Raw genomic sequence first — 18,284 nt, forward strand, 5'->3', positions numbered from 1 at the left:
GTGGTATATTGGCCATATACCAGACCCCCACGAGCCTTATTGCTTTAGTATACCGGAGAGAGAACTGGAGGAACTGAGAATCAGCATGAGCCTTCTTTCTCCATCAGGAACATCATGAGCAACAAAGTGTTTTATCAGCACCCCAACCTGATGCGAGCGCTGGGCATGCACGAGACTGTCATGGAGGTGATGGTCAACGTGCTGGGTGGTGGCGACTCCAAGGTGAAGTGGTTATATGCTTCATAACTACAGGATCAATGCTTGTCTGCAAATTCAAATGTGTAACATATTTTTACACTGTAGTCAGTGCATTCACCCTTCATGTGTTCTTCTGCAGGAGATCAGATTCCCTCGTATGGTCACCAACTGCTGTCGTTTCCTGTGCTACTTCTGTCGTATCAGTCGTCAGAACCAACGTTCCATGTTCGATCACCTCAGCTACCTGCTTCAGAACAGTGGCATCGGCCTTGGTGAGGGACATTGATATCTTCTTCCAATACAAGTTTATATTCTTGTATAAATGGGAAAGAAAGTTAGACATAATTCCTCTAAAGGCAGAATCGTTTTGCTGTGTGTTGAAACTGAACGTGTCATGAATGTCTTTCAGGAATGCGTGGCTCCACCCCTCTAGACGTAGCTGCAGCATCCTGTATTGATAACAATGAGCTGGCTCTGGCGCTACAGGAACAAGACCTGGAGAAGGTTGGACACCCCCAGCACCCACATGAACATTCTCTGATCCAGCAGCACATTGGTCATCACTCTTTCTGGCTCTTTTGCCCTGTGTTTTTCCTCCCAGGTGGTGAAGTACCTTGCAGGCTGTGGGCTTCAGAGCTGTCCCCAGCTCCTGGCTAAGGGTTACCCTGACATTGGCTGGAACCCTTGTGGCGGAGAGAAATACCTGGACTTCCTCCGCTTCGCTGTCTTTGTCAACGGTCTGTGTTTGTTGGCTTCATGTAATGGAATACACTGCTGTTGGTATTGTCTTTCTGTTTGTCCTTCATCACCGAACGTGGTTTGGCTCCATGTCCCCCATAGGAGAGAGCGTAGAGGAGAATGCCAATGTGGTGGTGCGTCTTCTGATCCGTCGGCCAGAGTGTTTTGGCCCGGCTCTGAGAGGAGAGGGTGGGAACGGCCTGCTGGATGCTATAGAGGAGGCCATCAAGATCTCTGAGGATCCTGCCAGGGATGGCCCCACTGTCAAGAAAGACAGGCGCTTCCCCGGCATGTAAGCGCCAAACCGCTTAGGGACTCTGATGATTGACTATCTCGTCTTAACTGGTGTAGTAGATTAGAACATGTTCTCCTTTCAAAGGTTTTGGGCCTACATGTATTAATTTTTCCTTTCTCCTGGTAGGTTCCCTGGTGGAGAGGGGCAGCATGAGGAGAACAAGGTGCATCTGGGGAATGCCATCATGTCCTTCTACTCAGCTCTCATTGACTTGCTGGGACGCTGCGCTCCAGAGATGCATGTGAGTACTGAGCGTTGGGAAACCTTAAGAGAGAAGCCAAGGCTTATGGAATTGTGCTAGCTAGCTGCTGTTTCAGTCTAAGACATTGCTATTTGTTCTTCATCCTCCAGTTAATCCAGGCTGGGAAGGGTGAGGCTCTGAGGATCAGGGCCATCCTGAGGTCCCTGGTGCCCATAGAGGACCTGGTGGGAGTCATCACCCTGTCTGTCCAAATCCCAGACTTTGGAAAGGGTGAGCCACAGGGGAAACCATTTGGGTTCAATTAACTGTTGTGTTGGCTCAAGGAAAGGGAGTATTGATGTCTTGATGATGAAACAGAACAAAAAATGGTTTTAGTTTAGTTTGATCGTGATATGTTCCATATTATATCTGTAGTCAAAAGTGTTAATATGATGTGAGTCCTAGCATTATTCTCCTCTTTAACTTCCCTCTGTCTTTTGTGATGTCTAGATAACAGCATCATTGAACCCAAGATGTCTTCCAGTTTTGTGCCGGACCACAAGGCTCCCATGGTGCTGTTCCTTGACAGAGTGTATGGTATTGACAACCAGGACTTCCTGCTCCATGTGCTGGAGGTGGGCTTCCTGCCTGACATGAGGGCAGCTGCTTCTCTGGACACAGTGAGTCAGCCTCTCTCGATCTCACTACTCATATACTGTACATGGCATAAGGCAATAACTTGCTCTTATGCAGGAGTGAGACACTAAGCATATATTGACTGTAAACAGAACTACAGCTAATTTGTTGGCATATCAGCATATTGTTTGATTAAAAATGTGTCTCAACATTTTAATTGAGTTAGTGTGTGGTCTTTTGAACACAGAGAATATGACAGTTTAAATCAGGGATGGGCAAATGGCGACCCGCAGCCCCCCTTTTGTAGTCCAGTGGATTACTGTTGAGAGTTAGAATAGTAGAATACACAAGGTGCAATTTCAAAATGTGGTTGTGTATCAGCAGTTTTTCTCTTGTTATGTCAGTCACTGGCAGTCACTCAATTAGCCCATCTCAGCAAAACATGTTTAGTTTGGTAAGTTAGCTGGCCGCTAGACTATCTAAACTTGTAGTAATCATGATGGAATTACTGACCTGGGGGCCCCCGTTGATTTTGTTAGTCACTCTCGATCAGAGCTGTAGGAAATTAGCTGTAAAATAAAAAACGTTTCTCTCTTCCCCTTCGCAAAATGTGTAGAATTGAAGGAAATTAACTCTAAAACCTCAAAAATGCTTTCAAAAGGGGGGGCCTCTAAAATGTTTTCCCAGTGGGGGAATGGGGGGCAACAACATTTCACTTAGTGACCCAAAAATGCTAGGGCTGGCTTTGACTGCCTGTGTGGGTAAGGATGTGGGTACGCAGACCTGCAATTTGTTTTGTGGCCCCCACGCCCAACAAAGTTGCCCATCCCTGGTTTAAATGGATCTCTCCCCACTAGGCGGCTTTCTGCACCACAGAGATGGCCCTGGCTCTGAACCGCTACCTCTCTCTGGCCGTGCTGCCCCTCATCACCAAGTGTGCCTTCCTGTTTGCCGGCACAGACCACCGGGCCATCATGATCGACTCCATGCTGCACACCATCTACCGTCTCTCCCGCGGACGAGCCTTCACTAAGGCCCAGAGAGATGTCATTGAGGAGTGTCTCATGGCTTTGTGCAAGTGAGTTGGACTTACCATGAGCTGTTATCTGAAGTCTATCTTTCTGCATTGTGTCAGTAGAATTGTCCTCTATAATTTAATGTCTCCTGGACATGACATGTTCTCTTCCCTAAACTGTTTGTACAGTGAACTTTTAGTGAGGTGTTTAACCATGCTTGATAATGTATTTACGTGCGCTTATTTATTTGTGTCTATTTCTTAGAAATCTACGGCCATCCATGTTACAACACCTGTTGAGAAGGCTGGTATTTGATGTACCAATTCTCAATGAATATGCCAAAATGCCACTTAAGGTATGGACATGACTTAAACATTAGACAATCAAACCTTTATAGAATCAAAACAAAGGAATGAAGATAGCCGTATCAAGATAATGTACGTATCATCCAGATGTTAGTATGCATCATCTCACTGATCTCATAATGTTCTTTTGTTGGCTGCAGCTTTTGACCAATCACTATGAGCGTTGTTGGAAGTACTATTGCCTGCCCAACGGCTGGGGCAACTTTGGAGTGTCATCAGAGGAGGAGCTGCATCTCACCCGCAAACTGTTCTGGGGCATCTTTGAGTCCCTGGCCCACAAGGTTACACTATTACACTGATCAATCAGAGATACCTTAGTCACCAGGAAATGTTTGGCTCCAATAAAAAAAGAAAACGTTGATAGATCATTGTAGAAATATTTCACTATGTCATCTGGTTCTGGTTTCAGAAATTTGATGCTGAGCTGTTCAAAATTGCCATGCCGTGCATATGTGCCATTTCTGGTGCCATTCCTCCAGATTATGTAGATGCCAGCTACTCCTCCAAGACTGAGAAGAAAGTCTCGGTGGATGCAGAGGGAAACTTTGATCCCAAACCAGTGGAGACCACAAAGTGAGACCCTTGAATGGGAGAGAGTGAGATGAGAGAGAAAATTATGGACAGAAGAGAGGGCGAGATGAGGGGGTGAGATGAAGGAGAGAAGAGGGAGATGAAGAGGGAGAGATGAAGGGAGAGTAAACCGATAGGAGGAAGGCCTTGAGAAAACACAAACAATTTAGATAAGATACAGTATCAATGGAAAGTGTTGATATTTTCATGAATATTTTGCAGTATCCTCTGCTTTTAGCTACTGTGTAGGAAGTTATGTCTATGGTGTACTCAAGTCGATGTTTTGTGTTGTAGTACTATCATCCCTGAGAGATTGGATGGTTTCATCAACAAATATGCTGAATACACACATGACAAGTGGGCTTTTGAAAAGGTCAGTAAAAAAAACTACCAAAGGCAACAATAAACGTTTGTGTATCAGTTGTACAGCAAATTGTACAATGTATGGTGTTTTAAACAATAATGTTGTATGTCTGCTCACCTGCAGATTCAGAACAACTGGACATATGGAGAGATGTTGGATGAAGATTCTAAAACTCACCCCATGCTCCGACCGTACAAAACATTCTCAGAGAAGGTAAGAGGCACAGTTGATCATTTTCTTACAATGCATAGTCTTTTCTGTCAACAACCACAGATTGTTACCATTGCTGCTCTCTGATTCCCTCTGTCTGTAATGATCTCTTCCCTTGTAGGACAAAGAGATCTACCGTTGGCCCATCAAAGAGTCCATGAAGGCTATAATTGCGTGGGAGTGGACTCTGGATCAAATGAGGGAAGGAGAGGAAGCCAAGACTGAGCAAAAGAAGGCGGCTCGGAAAATCTCTCAGACTGCACAGGTACAGAGAAAAGGACGATAGGAAAGGATGAATAACCCATAAAATTACATTTGAGATTTAATAGGATCTCTGTGGACAGAGATAATAAAAACAGTATAAATAAATGTGTGTATTTCAGGCAACATACGACCCCAGCCATGGCTACAGTCCCCAACCGATTGAGATCTCCCACATGGCACTGTCAAGAGAGCTGCAGGTATGATGGCACTAAAGTATTTTATCTTTATTCAACTAGGCAAGTCAGTTAAGAACAAATTCTTATTTTCAATGACGGCCTAGGAACAGTGGGTTAACTGCCTTGTTCAGGGGCAGAACGACAGATTTTTACCTTGTCAGCTCAGGGATTCGATCTTGCAACCTTCCGGTTACTAGTCCAACGCTCTAACCACTAGGCTACCCATCCCTCTCAATTACTTTACAAACTGTAATGTGATCAATGTTTTCATAATTTCTCCTTTCCCCAGTCCATGGCAGAACAGCTTGCAGAGAACTATCACAATACCTGGGGTCGCAAGAAGAAGATGGAGCTGCAGTCCAAAGGTCAGAGGTCATTCTGTTCAGAAAACAAAGAGGATATTGCCTACAGAATTGCCAGTCACCTTTTTCTTTAAAAAAAAGTTAATGGGAACTTTGTGTGTGTTTTGACTGTGTGTAGGAGGAGGCTCCCACCCTTTGCTTGTACCCTATGACACCCTGACAGCAAAGGAAAAGGCACGAGACAGGGAAAAGGCTCATGAGCTTCTTAAATTCCTTCAAATCAATGGATTTGCAGTCACCAGGTAAAAGGAAAAGTCATTGAAGGTATCAAGTTGAAGAAGCAACTGAATATGTATTGATAAGTCATGCTTTTGAATGCTTTCTCCAGGGGAATGAAAGACATGGAGTCAGACATCTCATCTATCGAGAAGCGCTTTGCTTATGGTTTCCTGCAGAAGCTGTTGAAGTGGATGGAGATCGCCCAGGAGTTCATAGCTCATCTTGGTAGAGTGGGCTCTGGGAGGAGGGTGGATGATGATAACCAATGAAATAGTGCTTTGTTATTGAGCAACTGATTGAATCAGTGTAGAGTCAATGTTGACATTTAACACGATAACAATACTCCATAATGTTGTCTTGTGGGTTTCATTCAGAGGCTGTGGTGAGCAGTGGCAGAGTGGAGAAGTCGCCTCATGAGCAGGAGATCAAATTCTTTGCAAAGGTGAGAGCAGAATCACTTTGAAACAGGCCTATCTAGAGAGGAGGAGAGATGGCATTTGATCCAGCTGTTAAATGTTTACTGCAGGGGTATAAGAATATATGATGATGATGATGATGAACTGTGTTTGTCTCAGATCCTGTTGCCCCTGATCAATCAGTACTTTAAAAACCACTGTCTGTACTTCCTGTCCACACCGGCCAAAGTCCTGGGAACTGGAGGACATTCCTCTAACAAGGAGAAAGAGATGATTGCCAGGTAACTCTGTCACACACTGTATTACATGTGTATTGCTACACCTCAGTTTAGTTAGTTGGCTTTCGCCACTTTCATATATCTCTACTCATCATGTCAAGTCTCTCTTTTGGAACCTGTGCTGTAATTTCACCTTTTTCCTCTTACCTTTCATCATTCATTACCTTTCATCATTCATTACCTTTCATCATTCATTACCTTTCATCATTCATTACCTTTCATCAATCTTTACCTTCCTCTGCGTTTCCTCTCTCCTTTCTATTGGGTGTCGCTGTAGCATCTTCTGTAAAATGGCTGCTCTGGTGAGACACAGAGTTTCTCTCTTTGGTAAGAAATCGTCTTTGTCCTGATGATTTAGTTCTGTCCCGTCATTCCTGCTCTGTTTCTGTCTAACTTGTGTTTGACCCTCCCCACTGTATCTCTATTCACTGTCCGCTGTTCGTCCACCTCTGACTCTGATTACCTGTGCTTGGCTTTCTCCCCTTCTCATGCTGATTTGAGTTGATGTCATTTGAACTAATGTACTTGCATTGAAGGTTTTTCTACCTGGTACTGTAAATCCAAAATAATTTATCTTGATGTTGCCAGTCTTCATTATATCTAGGTGACTTTGTCTATCCTGTATAGGAAATGACGCCCCTGCTATTGTCAACTGTCTTCACATTCTGGCACGATCTCTCGACGCAAGGTAATCTTCACTTCTCTGAAATGTGTTCACAATCCAAATACGACGGTAATGGATCAAATGTGTCATCTCAGGTTTTCTCATAGCCTTCCTCTGTTCCTTCCCTGCTCTGTATTCCTCAGGACGGTGATGAAGTCTGGGCCTGAAATCGTGAAGGCAGGGCTCAGGTCATTCTTTGAGGGTGCAGCTGATGATATAGAGAAGATGGTGGAGAACCTCAAACTGGGAAAGGTGTCTAAAGGCAACCAGGTAAGAGCAAAGTGTCTATAAGAGAACAGGTAGGAATGGAACTATTCCAGAAGTATTGTCTTTCAATCTTGTTCACCATGTTTTACTGTGTGGTCCCTCTACAGCAGGTGAAAGGCGTGTCCCAGAACATCAACTACACCACCATTGCTCTGCTCCCAGTCCTCACCTCCCTGTTCGACCACATCTCTCAGCACCAGTTTGGAGATGATGTCATTTGTGAGTCATGTGTCATCACGGCATTCATGTGATGACACATCATTCCAGTTTACTTACTCTCAGAATTGTGAAAAATGTGCATGTCTTGTGGACTGTGTTAACCGTGTATGTTCGTGTTTTTGTGTGTGTGTGTGTGTGTGTGTTTGTGGTGGTCAGTGGATGACCTCCAGATGTCGTGTTACCGCATCATGTGCGCCATCTACTCCCTGGGTACTGTCAAGAACCCTCATGTGGAGAGGTGAGTCTGGATCTGGCTCTGTTTATCTTTGTGAACAGTACAGCAATACAAACCTGATCATCTGTGAGTTTGACTGCCCTTGTCTTCCCTTGTCCAGGCAGAGGCCAGCCCTGGGGGAGTGTCTGGCCCATTTGGCGGCTGCTATGCCTGTGGCCTACCTGGAGCCCCATCTCAATGAGTACAACTCCTTCTCTGTTTACACCACCAAGACCCCCAGAGAAAGAGCCAGTGAGTGTCCAGCTAATGCTTGTGATTTGTTCTCTGTCCACTCAGAACTTGTATTCAAGTTCCTCAACACTCTTTCTCATCTTCTCTTTTTTTTTCCTCTCTCTCTCTGCCTCTCTCTCTTTCTCTGTTTCTCTCTGTTTCTCTCTGTTTCTCTCTGTTTCTCTGTTTCTCTCTGTTTCTCTCTCTTTGTCTGTCTGTCTGTCTGTCTGTCTGTCTGTCTGTCTGTCTGTCTGTCTGTCTGTCTGTCTGTCTGTCTGTCTGTCTCTCTCTCGGCCTCTCGGCCTCTCTCTGTCTCTGTGTCTTGATGTCCATAGTCCTTGGTCTGCCCAATGAGGTCCAGGAGTTATGCCAGGACATACCAGAGCTAGACGTTCTATTGAAAGAGATCGGGGACTTGGCAGAGTCAGGTGCCCGTTACACAGAGATGCCCCATGTGATCGAGATAACTCTGCCCATGCTGTGTAACTACCTGCCCCGCTGGTGGGAAAGAGGAGTAGAGAACTTCCCTGAGCTGGAGGGCCAGATCTGCACCGACGTCACCTCTGAGCAGCTCAACCAGCTGCTGGGCAGCATCATGAAGATCGTCGTCAACAACCTGGGAATTGACGAGGCCTCCTGGATGAAGAGGCTGGCTGGTGAGGTTGCCACAATGCTTTACATGTCTAATGTACCTGTGTGTGTGTGTGTGTGTGTGTGTGTGTGTGTGTGTGTGTGTGTGTGTGTGTGTGTGTGTGTGTGTGTGTGTGTGTGTGTGTGTGTGTGTGTGTTTTCTTGCCAACTCACCATCACCACTCCTCTTCCATCCCTAGTCTTCTCCCAGCCTATTGTGAGCAGGGCCAAGCCAGAGATGCTCAAGTCCCATTTCATCCCTACCATGGAGAAGCTGAAGAAGAGGACAGGGAAGGTGGTGGCAGAGGAGGACCACCTGCGTATGGAGGGGAAGGCCGAGGGGGACGAGGAGGACGGCACCATCAGGGAGGAGTTTGCTGTGCTCTGCAGGGACCTGTACGCCCTCTACCCTCTCCTCATCCGCTATGTGGACAATAACAGGTACAGTACACAGGCAAACTAGTGGCTGCTCATGTTTTTTCTGTAGATATGTAGTACATCCTTTCATATCCAGTATCCTGTCTAACAGTACTGTATGTCAGAAACCATTCCCCCTGCCAGTTGTCTTTGCATACATGTTTGTTGTTGTATTGATGGTCTCCATAAGTAGTACCTCAAAGAGATGTCCTCCATTTGCAGGGCAAGGTGGTTGACATGCCCAGACCCAGATGCAGAGGAGCTCTTCAGAATGGTTGGAGAGGTCTTCATATTCTGGTCCAAATCTCATGTGAGTGTAAACCCCTGAAAGATGACAACTGTTTCTCTCAAATCAAATCAAATCAAACTTTATTTGTCACATGCGCCACATACAACAAGTGTAGACCTTACAGTGAAATGCTTACTTACAAGCCCTTAATCAACAGTGCAGTTCAAGAAATATTGTTAAGAAAATATTTACTAATTAAAATAATAAAAAATAATAAAAAGTAACACAATAACATAAGAATAACGAGGCTATACACAGGGTGTACCGAGTCAGTGTGCGGAGGTACACGTTAGTCGAGGTAATTTGTACATGTAGGTAGGGGTGAAGTGACTATGCATAGATAGTAAACAGCCAGTAGCAGCAGTGTACAAAACAAATGGGGGGGGCAATGTAAATAGTCCTGGTAGCCATTTGATTAACTGTTCAGCAGTCTTATGGCTTGGGGGTAGAAGCTGTTAAGGAGCCTTTTGATCCTAGACTTGCCGCTCCGGTACCGCTTGCCTTGTGGTAGCAGAGAAAACAGTCTATGACTTGGGTGACTGGAGTCTCTGAAAATTTTATGGGATTTCCTCTGACACCGCCTATTATACAGGTCCTGGATGGCAGGAAACTTGGCCCCATTGATGTACTGGGCCGTACACACTACCCTCTGTAGCGCCTTACGGTCAGATGCCGAGCAGTTGCCATACCAGGCGGTGATGCAACCAGTCAGGATGCTCTCGATGGTGCAGCTGTAGAACTTCTTGGGGATCTGAGGACCCATGCCAAATCTTTTCAGTCTCCTGGGGGGGGGGGGGAGGTTCTGTCATACCCTCTTCACGACTGTCTTGGTCTGTTTGGACCATCATAGTTCGTTGGTGATGTGGACACCAAGGAACTTGAAACTCTCGACCAGCTCCACTACAGCCCCGTCGATGTTATTGGGGGCCAGCTCGGCCCGCCTTTTCCTGTAGTCCACGATCAGCTCCATTGTTTTGCTAACATTAAGGGGGAGGTTGTTGTCCTGGCACCACACTGCCAGTTCTCTGACCTCCTCCCTATAGGCTGTTGGTGATCAGGCCTACCACTGTTGTGTCGTTAGCAAACTTAATGATGGTGTTGGAGTCGTATTTGGCCATGCAGTCGTGGGTGAACAGGGAGTACAGGAGGAGACTAAGTACACACCCCTGATGTGCCCCAGTGTTGAGGATCAGCGTGGCAGACATGTTGTTACCTACCCTTACCAACTGGGGGCGGCACGTCAGGAAGTCCAGGATCCAGTTGCAGAGGGAGGTGTTTAGTCCCAGGGTTCTTAGCTTAGTGATGAGCTTTGAGGGCACTATGGTGTTGAACGCTGAGCTGTAGTCAATGAACAGCATTCTCATATAGGTGTTCGTTTTGTCCAGGTGGGAAAGGGCAGTGTGGAGTGCAATTGAGATTGCGTCATCTGTGGATCGTTTGGGGTAGTATGCAAATTGGAGTGGGTCTAGGGTGTCCAGGGAGGATGCTGTTGATGTGAGCCATGACCAGCCTTTCAAAGCACTTCATGGCTACTGACGTGAGTGCTACGGGGCGGTAATCATTTAGGCAGGTTACCTTCGCTTCCTTGGCCACAGCGACTTTGGTGGTCTGCTTGAAACATGTAGGTATTACAGATTCGGTCAGAGAGAGGTTGAAAATGTCAGTGAAGACACTTGCCAGTTTAAGGGCACAATGCAAGACCCAAATGCAGACACAGGATGCAGATGGTTGAGCGCCGATATTTATTATGCCAATTGGGGTAGGCAAAATGCAGGTCGAGGACAGGCGATAGTTCATAAACCAGGTCAGAGTCCAAACAGTACCAGGGGATAGGCAGGCTCGAGGTCAGGACAGGCAGGGTGGTCAGGCAGACGGATTCGGTGTCAGGACAGGCACAGGTCAAAACCAGGAGGGCTAGGAAAAAACAGACTGGTAAAAATAGGAGCTAGTAGAAACGCTGGTTGACTTGGCAAAACAAGATGAACTGGCACAGAGAGACAGGAAACACAGGGATAAATACACCAGGGACTAATGGGGAAAACAGGAGACACCTGGAGGTGGGTGGAGACAATCACAAAGACAGGTGAAACAGATCAGGGCGTGACAGCCAGTTGGTCCGCGCATGCTTTGAGTACACGTCCTGGAAATCCGTCCGGCCCCACGGCTTTGTGAATGTTGACCTGTTTAAAGTTCTTTCTCACATCGGCTACTGATAGCGTTATCACACAGTCATCCAGAACAGCTGGTGCTCTTGTGCATGCTTCAGTGTTGCTTGCCTCGATGCGAGCATAAAAGGCATTTAGCTCGTCTGGTAAGCTCGCGTCACTTGGCAGCTCGCGTCTGGGTTTCCCTTTGTAGTCCGTAATAGTTTTCAAGCCCTGCCACATCCGACGAGCGTCAGAGCCGGTGTAGTAGGATTCAATCTTAATCCTGTATTGGCGCTTTGCTTGTTTGATGGTTCGTCTGAGGGCATAGTGGGATTTCTTATAAGGGTCCGGATTAGTGTCCCACTCCTTGAAAGCGGCAGCTCTAGCCTTTAGCTCGATGCAGATGTTGCCTGTAATCCATGGCTTCTGGTTGGGGTATGTACGTACAGTCACTTTGGGGATGACGTCATCGATGCACTTATTGATGAAGCCGATGACTGAGGTGGAAAACTCTTCAATGCCGTTGGATGAATCCCAGAACATATTCCAGCCTGTGCTAGCAAAACAGTCCTGTAGCGTAGCATCCGCGTCATCTGACCACTTCTGTATTGAGTCACTGGTACTTCCTGCTTTCGTTTTTGCTTGTAAGCAGAAACCAGGAGGATAGAATTATGGTCAGATTTGCCAAATGGAGGGCTGGGGAGAGCTTTGTATGCATCTCTGTGTGTGGAGTAAAGGTGGTCTAGAATTTTTTACCCTCTGGTTGCACATGTGACATGCTGGTAAAAATGTGGTAAAACTGATTTAAGTTTGCCTGAATTAAAGTCCCCGGCCACTAGAAGCGCCTCTTCTGGATGAACAGGTCATGTCACCTCTCTGTGTCAAATCTGTGTACGCAACCTATAAACTTCGATTTGATCTGATGACATTTCTCTCTCTATCTTGTGTCTCTGTAGAACTTCAAGCGAGAAGAGCAGAACTTTGTGGTGATGAATGAGATTAATAACATGTCTTTCCTCACTGCTGACAGCAAGAGCAAGATGAGCACGGTGAGCCAATACAGACCATCTGGGGTTAAAAAGCCATTAATTTACAGTTGAAGTCGGAAGTTTACATACAGCTTAGCCAAATACATTTAAACTCAGTTTTTCACAATTCCTGACATTTAATCCTAGTAAAAATTCCCTGTGTTAGGTCAGTTAGGATCACCACTTTATTTTAAGAATGTGAAATGTCAGAATAATAGTAGAGATAATTATTTATTTCAGCTTTTATTTCTTTCATCACATTCCTAGTGGGTCAGAAGTTTACATACACTCAATTAGTATTTGGTAGCATTACCTTTAAATTGTTTAACTTGGGTCAAACGTTTTGGGTAGCCTTCCACAAGCTTCCCACAATAAGTTGGGTGAATTTTGGCCCATTCCTCCTGACAGCTGGTGTAACAGAGTCAGGTTTGTAGGCCTCCTTGCTCACACACACTTTTTCAGTTCTGCCCACAAATTGTCTATAGGATTGAGGTCAGGGTTTTGTGATGGCCACTCCAATACCTTGACTTTGTTGTCCTTAAGCCATTTTGCCACAACTTTGGAAGTATGCTTGGGGTCATTGTCCATTTGAAAGACCCATTTGCGACCAAGCTTTAACTTCCTGACTGATGTCTTGAGATGTTGCTTCAATATATCCACCTAATTTTCCTACCTCATGATGCCATCTATTTTGTGTGTACCAGTCCCTCCTACAGCAAAGCACCCCCATAACATGATGCTGCCACCCCCGTGCTTCACGGTTGGGATGGTGTTCTTCGGCTTGCAAGCCTCCCCCTTTTTCCTCCAAACATAACGATGGCCAAACAGTTCTATTTTTGTTTCATCAGACCAGAGGACATTTCTCCAAAAAGTACGATCTTTGTCCCCACGTGCAGATGCAAACCATAGTCTGGCTTTTTTATGGCGGCTTTGGAGCAGTGGCTTCTTCCTTACTGAGCAGCCTTTCAGGTTATGTCGATATAGGACTCGTTTTACTGTGGATATTGATACTTTTGTACCTGTTTCTTCCAGCATCTTCACAAGGTCCTTTGCTGTTGTTCTGGGATTGATTTGCCCTTTTCACACCAAAGTACGTTCATCTCTAGGAGACAGAACGCGTCTCCTTCCTGAGCAGTATGACGGCTGCGTGGTCCAATGGTGTTTATACTTGCGCACTATTGTTTGTACAGATGAACGTGGTACCTTCAGGCATTTGGAAATCTCTCCCAAGGATGAACCAGACTTGTGGAGGTCTACAATTATTTTTCTGAGGTCTTGGCTGATTTATTTTGATTGTCCCATGATGTCAAGCAAATAGGCACTGATTTGAAGGTAGGCCTTGAAATACATCCACAATCCACTTAAATTATGTCAATTAGCCTATCAGAAGGTTCTACAGCCATGACATAATTTTCTGGACTTTTCCGAGCTGTTTAAAGGCACAGTCAACTTAGTGTATGTAAACTTCTGACCCACTGGAATTGTGATACAGTGAATTATAAGTGAAATAATCATGCACAAATTAGATGTCCTAACCGACTTACCAAAACTATAGTTTGTTAACAAGAAATGTGTGGAGTGGTTGAAAAACGAGTTTTAATGACTCCAACCTAAGTGTATGTAAACTTCCGACTTCAACTGTACCTTCAGTGTTTAAATGTTGTGGTATGTTAGCCAGGGCTCTCCAACTCTGTTGCTGGAGCGCTACCATCCTGTAGGTTTTAGCTTTCCGTGAACACGGTTGGAGAGCCTTATGTTAGACTGATGTCAGCAGATTTGGGTATACTATGAATTACTGAAACATCTATCATACATTGTCATCATTTACACCACAGCAACAATGCAGCCAGCAATTTGTCTCACATCCTGCATCGTTTGCTTTAAAAAAAATAAAAAATAAACATTTTACATACTTGGTTGTCAATTAATTTGGGATATCCTCCTAACCCATTGTAGCTAACCATGTGGAGTATATCTTACCTATACAAATTGGTGGTTCTTTTTCAAAACTGTACTTGATGTCTGCATAGGTTTAAGCAAATGCTAACTAGCGTTAGTACAATGACTGGAGGTCTATGGGTGTCCACAAGTTTATCTGACTCTGAAATGAAAGATCTTGTTACTTAAGTATATATCTTGTATCACTGACAACAGCCGAAAAGTAAAGGCAAACAAGAATTTCCCCCACATCTTCAGCAGGTATGGTACATTAGAAAGCGTAAAAAAATGTTATGTCATTTTGATATGACGGCTTTGTGCCCTGTTTTCCATGCCTGCCTTGACCTGTCTATCCACTCCCGAGTGGCGCAGTGGTCTAAGACACTGCATCTCAGTGCAAGAGACATCACTGCAGTACCTGGTTCAAATCCAGGCTGCATCACATCCGGCCGTGATTGGGAGTCCCATAGGGCGGCGCACAATTGGCCCAGCGTCGTCCGGGTTTGTCCGGGGTAGGCCGTCATTGTAAATAAGAATTTGTTTTTAACTGACTTGCCTAGTTAAATAAAGGTTAAACTTCTTCTCCAAACCAGATAGATAGGCAGTGTATATGTCAGTAGAGAGGTTGAGTAGCTCTAGGGTTTACAGTTCTCTCTTTGACTGTCCCTTGTCCTCTTTTTCGGTGTCCACGCTGGGTTTCTAGGGCAACGACTCAGAGGTTAGACTTTGTTTCTGCACGACCGCTGTGCTGACCGCATGGCACCTCACTTTGGGGGGCTTTTCATCAACTCCTCCGGCACAGTGGCACACTAGGACACCGCACACACACACACACACACACACACACACACATTTCTAGCACGTTCCAGCACCCACACACAACTTGTGGCAATTCTACTTTGTATGTAGAGGCAGCTGTCTATGTCCACTCAGTAACTAGCTACGTGTTCTGCACTTTACTGCAACACCAATGGGAAAGAACTGGACACACAGAAATAGAGCACAATAGCTTGTCTGGATTGACTTACATGCATCACTGATACGTTTTGGATCCAGTTACACTATCGTCAACACTGTGGACACTATTAACACTCAGATAGAAGACTAATATCACATTTTCTACTGCTGAACTGCATAGAATTACAGGAATAAACACACCTGTGTGACAGAGTGTGTGAGTGACAGACACAGTGCTCCACACTAGGGCAGATAGAAAAAGCAGACATGCACCATACTGTTATAACACTAGTGGACCACAGACCTGCCAGTGGGGGGGGGAGTCTGGAGGCGCTTGATGAAAGTACTCTGCCGTAGTCGGGCTCGTGGCACTAGGCTCCGCACCAGGCCTGCCCAAAGCAGCAGTGGGAGCAGAGTGCCATCATCCTGCCAATGAGTTTGCACCCAGTTGATTTTAGTTAGGTGGGAGTTTTCCTTCCTTTTATTTTATTTTCTGTTGAAGGTTGGTTGGTCTGTAGCGTTTGTGGTCAAGCTCCCTACACAAGGGGATGCTGTTAGTCCTGCTCTCTGTGCTCACCGTTCACTCATTCCTCCCTCCCTGTAGCCGCCATGTCAGACCATGGCTTAGCATCATCATATCCTCCAGTCAGTCTCCACCCACACACCTGTCCCCTTTCTTTAACCCATGACCTGATACTATATTTAACAGGACTGAAAAAGGTATCTGGAACAAGCTCTATGTAGAATGAACTCAATGTGACTACCTCACCCCAATCTATTTTAATCAAACCTGTCTTCTAAAATCTCCCCTAAAACCTTTGCACCCATCTTCCTCTAAACTAGCCTTATTCATAACACACTCCTTGCATTGAAGTACTGGTTTGGAGAAGTGGTTGAATCTGCCTGGACTTGTCTGTGGCTTTGACACACTCCTACCACTCGCTCACATTATACTTTACCAGGAATAGATGCACTTCTCTGTCATAAAGGGCATACTCCGAGATAGATACAGCAGTTCACTGAAACACATTGTTCTCACTTTTCACAACTGCAGATTCCCTTTGTCCTTCAGGACATTTAGTCATGACACATTCTCTGTTTCTAGGGCTTTGCATCCTCTCCTGTTCTGTGCATTGGTCCTCTGTTATCTTCACTCCCTGGGCCAACCTCAGCCTGCTGTATGACACACACGTGTACACATACACACACAGACAGACAGAGAGACAGAGAAATACACACACACACACTACATACAAGTTTGCAGGGGACGCCAGAGAGGGCAGACAACAGACCATAATGTTCCATCACAGAAACGAGACAGGAGAGAGGGAGGAGAGCACAGGGGCGATGGGACTTATCCCATGTGGGGCGTATATCCCATGGACATTTGGTTTACTTGTGTGATTTGCTAGTTGGTTGCTAACACCTTGATCTGAATCTAGATTCCTATTAACATGATGCTACTTACAACTAATAGTTGTGTGTGTTTTCAACAGGAGCTTTGTTACTTTCCAAAACCATGTAACACATGAATTCACCTAGTGCTGCTGGTGCCAAATGCACCTGAGAAACATACTGTACAACAGGATTTTTCATGTGAATGGAATGCGTTTGTAAGCATGTTTTTATCTGCAGTTTCACTGATTTCCTGTCCTACAGATTAGAATGATTCCTTTCAGTTGTGCTCCCCAACCCCTGTCCTTCTCAATACAGTGTTACATTCTCACATTCCCCTCCCCTTACCAGCCAAGTGTTCAGAAACAGGTCATTATGGTGGTGAGATGTAGCCCTGATTCTGGGCAGTTTGGTTATTTTATCAGTACATTGCCTGTCCACCTGCAGCAAATACTGAATAATATGATGATGTGAAGAAACTGACCAAGACTGAAGGGTTCAGAGAGGAGTCCATGGCTCTTGATATTAGAGGGTGTTAACTGTTAATTAATGGTATTTTGTGACAGCTACAGCAGGGGTAAACAGGTACGGGGACACATTGTAACTCAACAGGTCATTGAAATGAGAAGCAATGGTCACATTTCCACTGGATTGCAGGTATCAAGCTGGAAATAATGTGACAAGAGCACATTATGGTTTTTAGTACATTGCACAATGTGTAGATGTCATGTACATCTAGGATGTCAAACTCATTCCATGGAGGGCCTAGTGTCTGCTGGTTTTTGGGATTTCCTTTCAATTAAGACTTAGACAACCAGGTGAGGAGAGTTCCTTACTAAGACCTAGACAACCAGGTGAGGAGAGTTCCTTACTAAGACCTAGACAACCAGGTGAGGGGAGTTCCTTACTAAGACCTAGACAACCAGGTGAGGGGAGTTCCTTACTAAGACCTAGACAACCAGGTGAGGAGAGTTCTTAACTAAGACCTAGACAACCAGGTGAGGGGAGTTCCTTACTAAGACCTAGACAACCAGGTGAGGGGAGTTCTTAACTAAGACCTAGACAACCAGGTGAGGGGAGTTCTTAACTAAGACCTAGACAACCAGGTGAGGGGAGTTCCTTACTAAGACCTAGACAACCAGGTGAGGGGAGTTCCTTACTAATCAGTGACCTTAATTCATCGATCAAGTACAAGGGAGGAGTGATAACCAGCAGACACTCAGCCCTCCGTGGAATGTGTTTGACACGTGATGGAGATTATTTAATGTAATGTAAATATACACTCAGTAGCCAGTTTATTAGGTACACCACTTCATTCACAAAAATGGTTGGCTCCTACAGTCTCGTGGCCGTGGCTTGCTATATTAAACAGTCAGACAGGCATCAAGGCATTCAGTTACTGTTCGATTGAACGTTAGAATTGGAAAAGCAAGTGACCTAAGTGACTTTGAGCATGGTTTTGTCATCGGTGCCAGGTGCGCCAGTTCCATTATCTCAGAAACGGCCAGCCTCCTGGGCTTTTCACGCACAACGGTGTCTATGGTTTACAAAGAATGGTGTGACAAACGAAAAACATCCAGTCAGCGGCAGTCCTGGGGGC

At 45.3% G+C, this 18,284-nt stretch overlaps 1 protein-coding gene across 1 annotated transcript in view; it reads left to right on the top strand.

The window, feature by feature from the left end:
- Positions 1 to 18,284, top strand: part of LOC120021085 (ryanodine receptor 1-like) — an 81,623-nt gene that overhangs the window by 31,440 nt on the left and 31,899 nt on the right. Inside the window, exons 9-40 of the mRNA XM_038964729.1 lie at positions 108 to 222; positions 338 to 470; positions 608 to 702; positions 800 to 935; positions 1,039 to 1,228; positions 1,358 to 1,472; positions 1,583 to 1,703; positions 1,923 to 2,092; positions 2,906 to 3,126; positions 3,329 to 3,419; positions 3,570 to 3,710; positions 3,839 to 4,002; positions 4,294 to 4,372; positions 4,487 to 4,576; positions 4,695 to 4,838; positions 4,957 to 5,034; positions 5,303 to 5,378; positions 5,494 to 5,617; positions 5,704 to 5,819; positions 5,969 to 6,036; positions 6,170 to 6,291; positions 6,566 to 6,615; positions 6,916 to 6,976; positions 7,096 to 7,222; positions 7,327 to 7,438; positions 7,595 to 7,676; positions 7,774 to 7,904; positions 8,219 to 8,539; positions 8,714 to 8,954; positions 9,153 to 9,240; positions 12,323 to 12,415; positions 15,036 to 15,050. Of these exons, the coding sequence (XP_038820657.1) occupies positions 108 to 222; positions 338 to 470; positions 608 to 702; positions 800 to 935; positions 1,039 to 1,228; positions 1,358 to 1,472; positions 1,583 to 1,703; positions 1,923 to 2,092; positions 2,906 to 3,126; positions 3,329 to 3,419; positions 3,570 to 3,710; positions 3,839 to 4,002; positions 4,294 to 4,372; positions 4,487 to 4,576; positions 4,695 to 4,838; positions 4,957 to 5,034; positions 5,303 to 5,378; positions 5,494 to 5,617; positions 5,704 to 5,819; positions 5,969 to 6,036; positions 6,170 to 6,291; positions 6,566 to 6,615; positions 6,916 to 6,976; positions 7,096 to 7,222; positions 7,327 to 7,438; positions 7,595 to 7,676; positions 7,774 to 7,904; positions 8,219 to 8,539; positions 8,714 to 8,954; positions 9,153 to 9,240; positions 12,323 to 12,415; positions 15,036 to 15,050 (3,910 nt within the window). The remainder of the gene's footprint in view (positions 1 to 107; positions 223 to 337; positions 471 to 607; positions 703 to 799; positions 936 to 1,038; positions 1,229 to 1,357; positions 1,473 to 1,582; positions 1,704 to 1,922; positions 2,093 to 2,905; positions 3,127 to 3,328; positions 3,420 to 3,569; positions 3,711 to 3,838; positions 4,003 to 4,293; positions 4,373 to 4,486; positions 4,577 to 4,694; positions 4,839 to 4,956; positions 5,035 to 5,302; positions 5,379 to 5,493; positions 5,618 to 5,703; positions 5,820 to 5,968; positions 6,037 to 6,169; positions 6,292 to 6,565; positions 6,616 to 6,915; positions 6,977 to 7,095; positions 7,223 to 7,326; positions 7,439 to 7,594; positions 7,677 to 7,773; positions 7,905 to 8,218; positions 8,540 to 8,713; positions 8,955 to 9,152; positions 9,241 to 12,322; positions 12,416 to 15,035; positions 15,051 to 18,284) is intronic.

The sequence above is a fragment of the Salvelinus namaycush genome, chromosome 26, assembly GCF_016432855.1.
Source record: "Salvelinus namaycush isolate Seneca chromosome 26, SaNama_1.0, whole genome shotgun sequence".
Classification (NCBI taxonomy): Eukaryota; Metazoa; Chordata; class Actinopteri; order Salmoniformes; family Salmonidae; genus Salvelinus; species Salvelinus namaycush.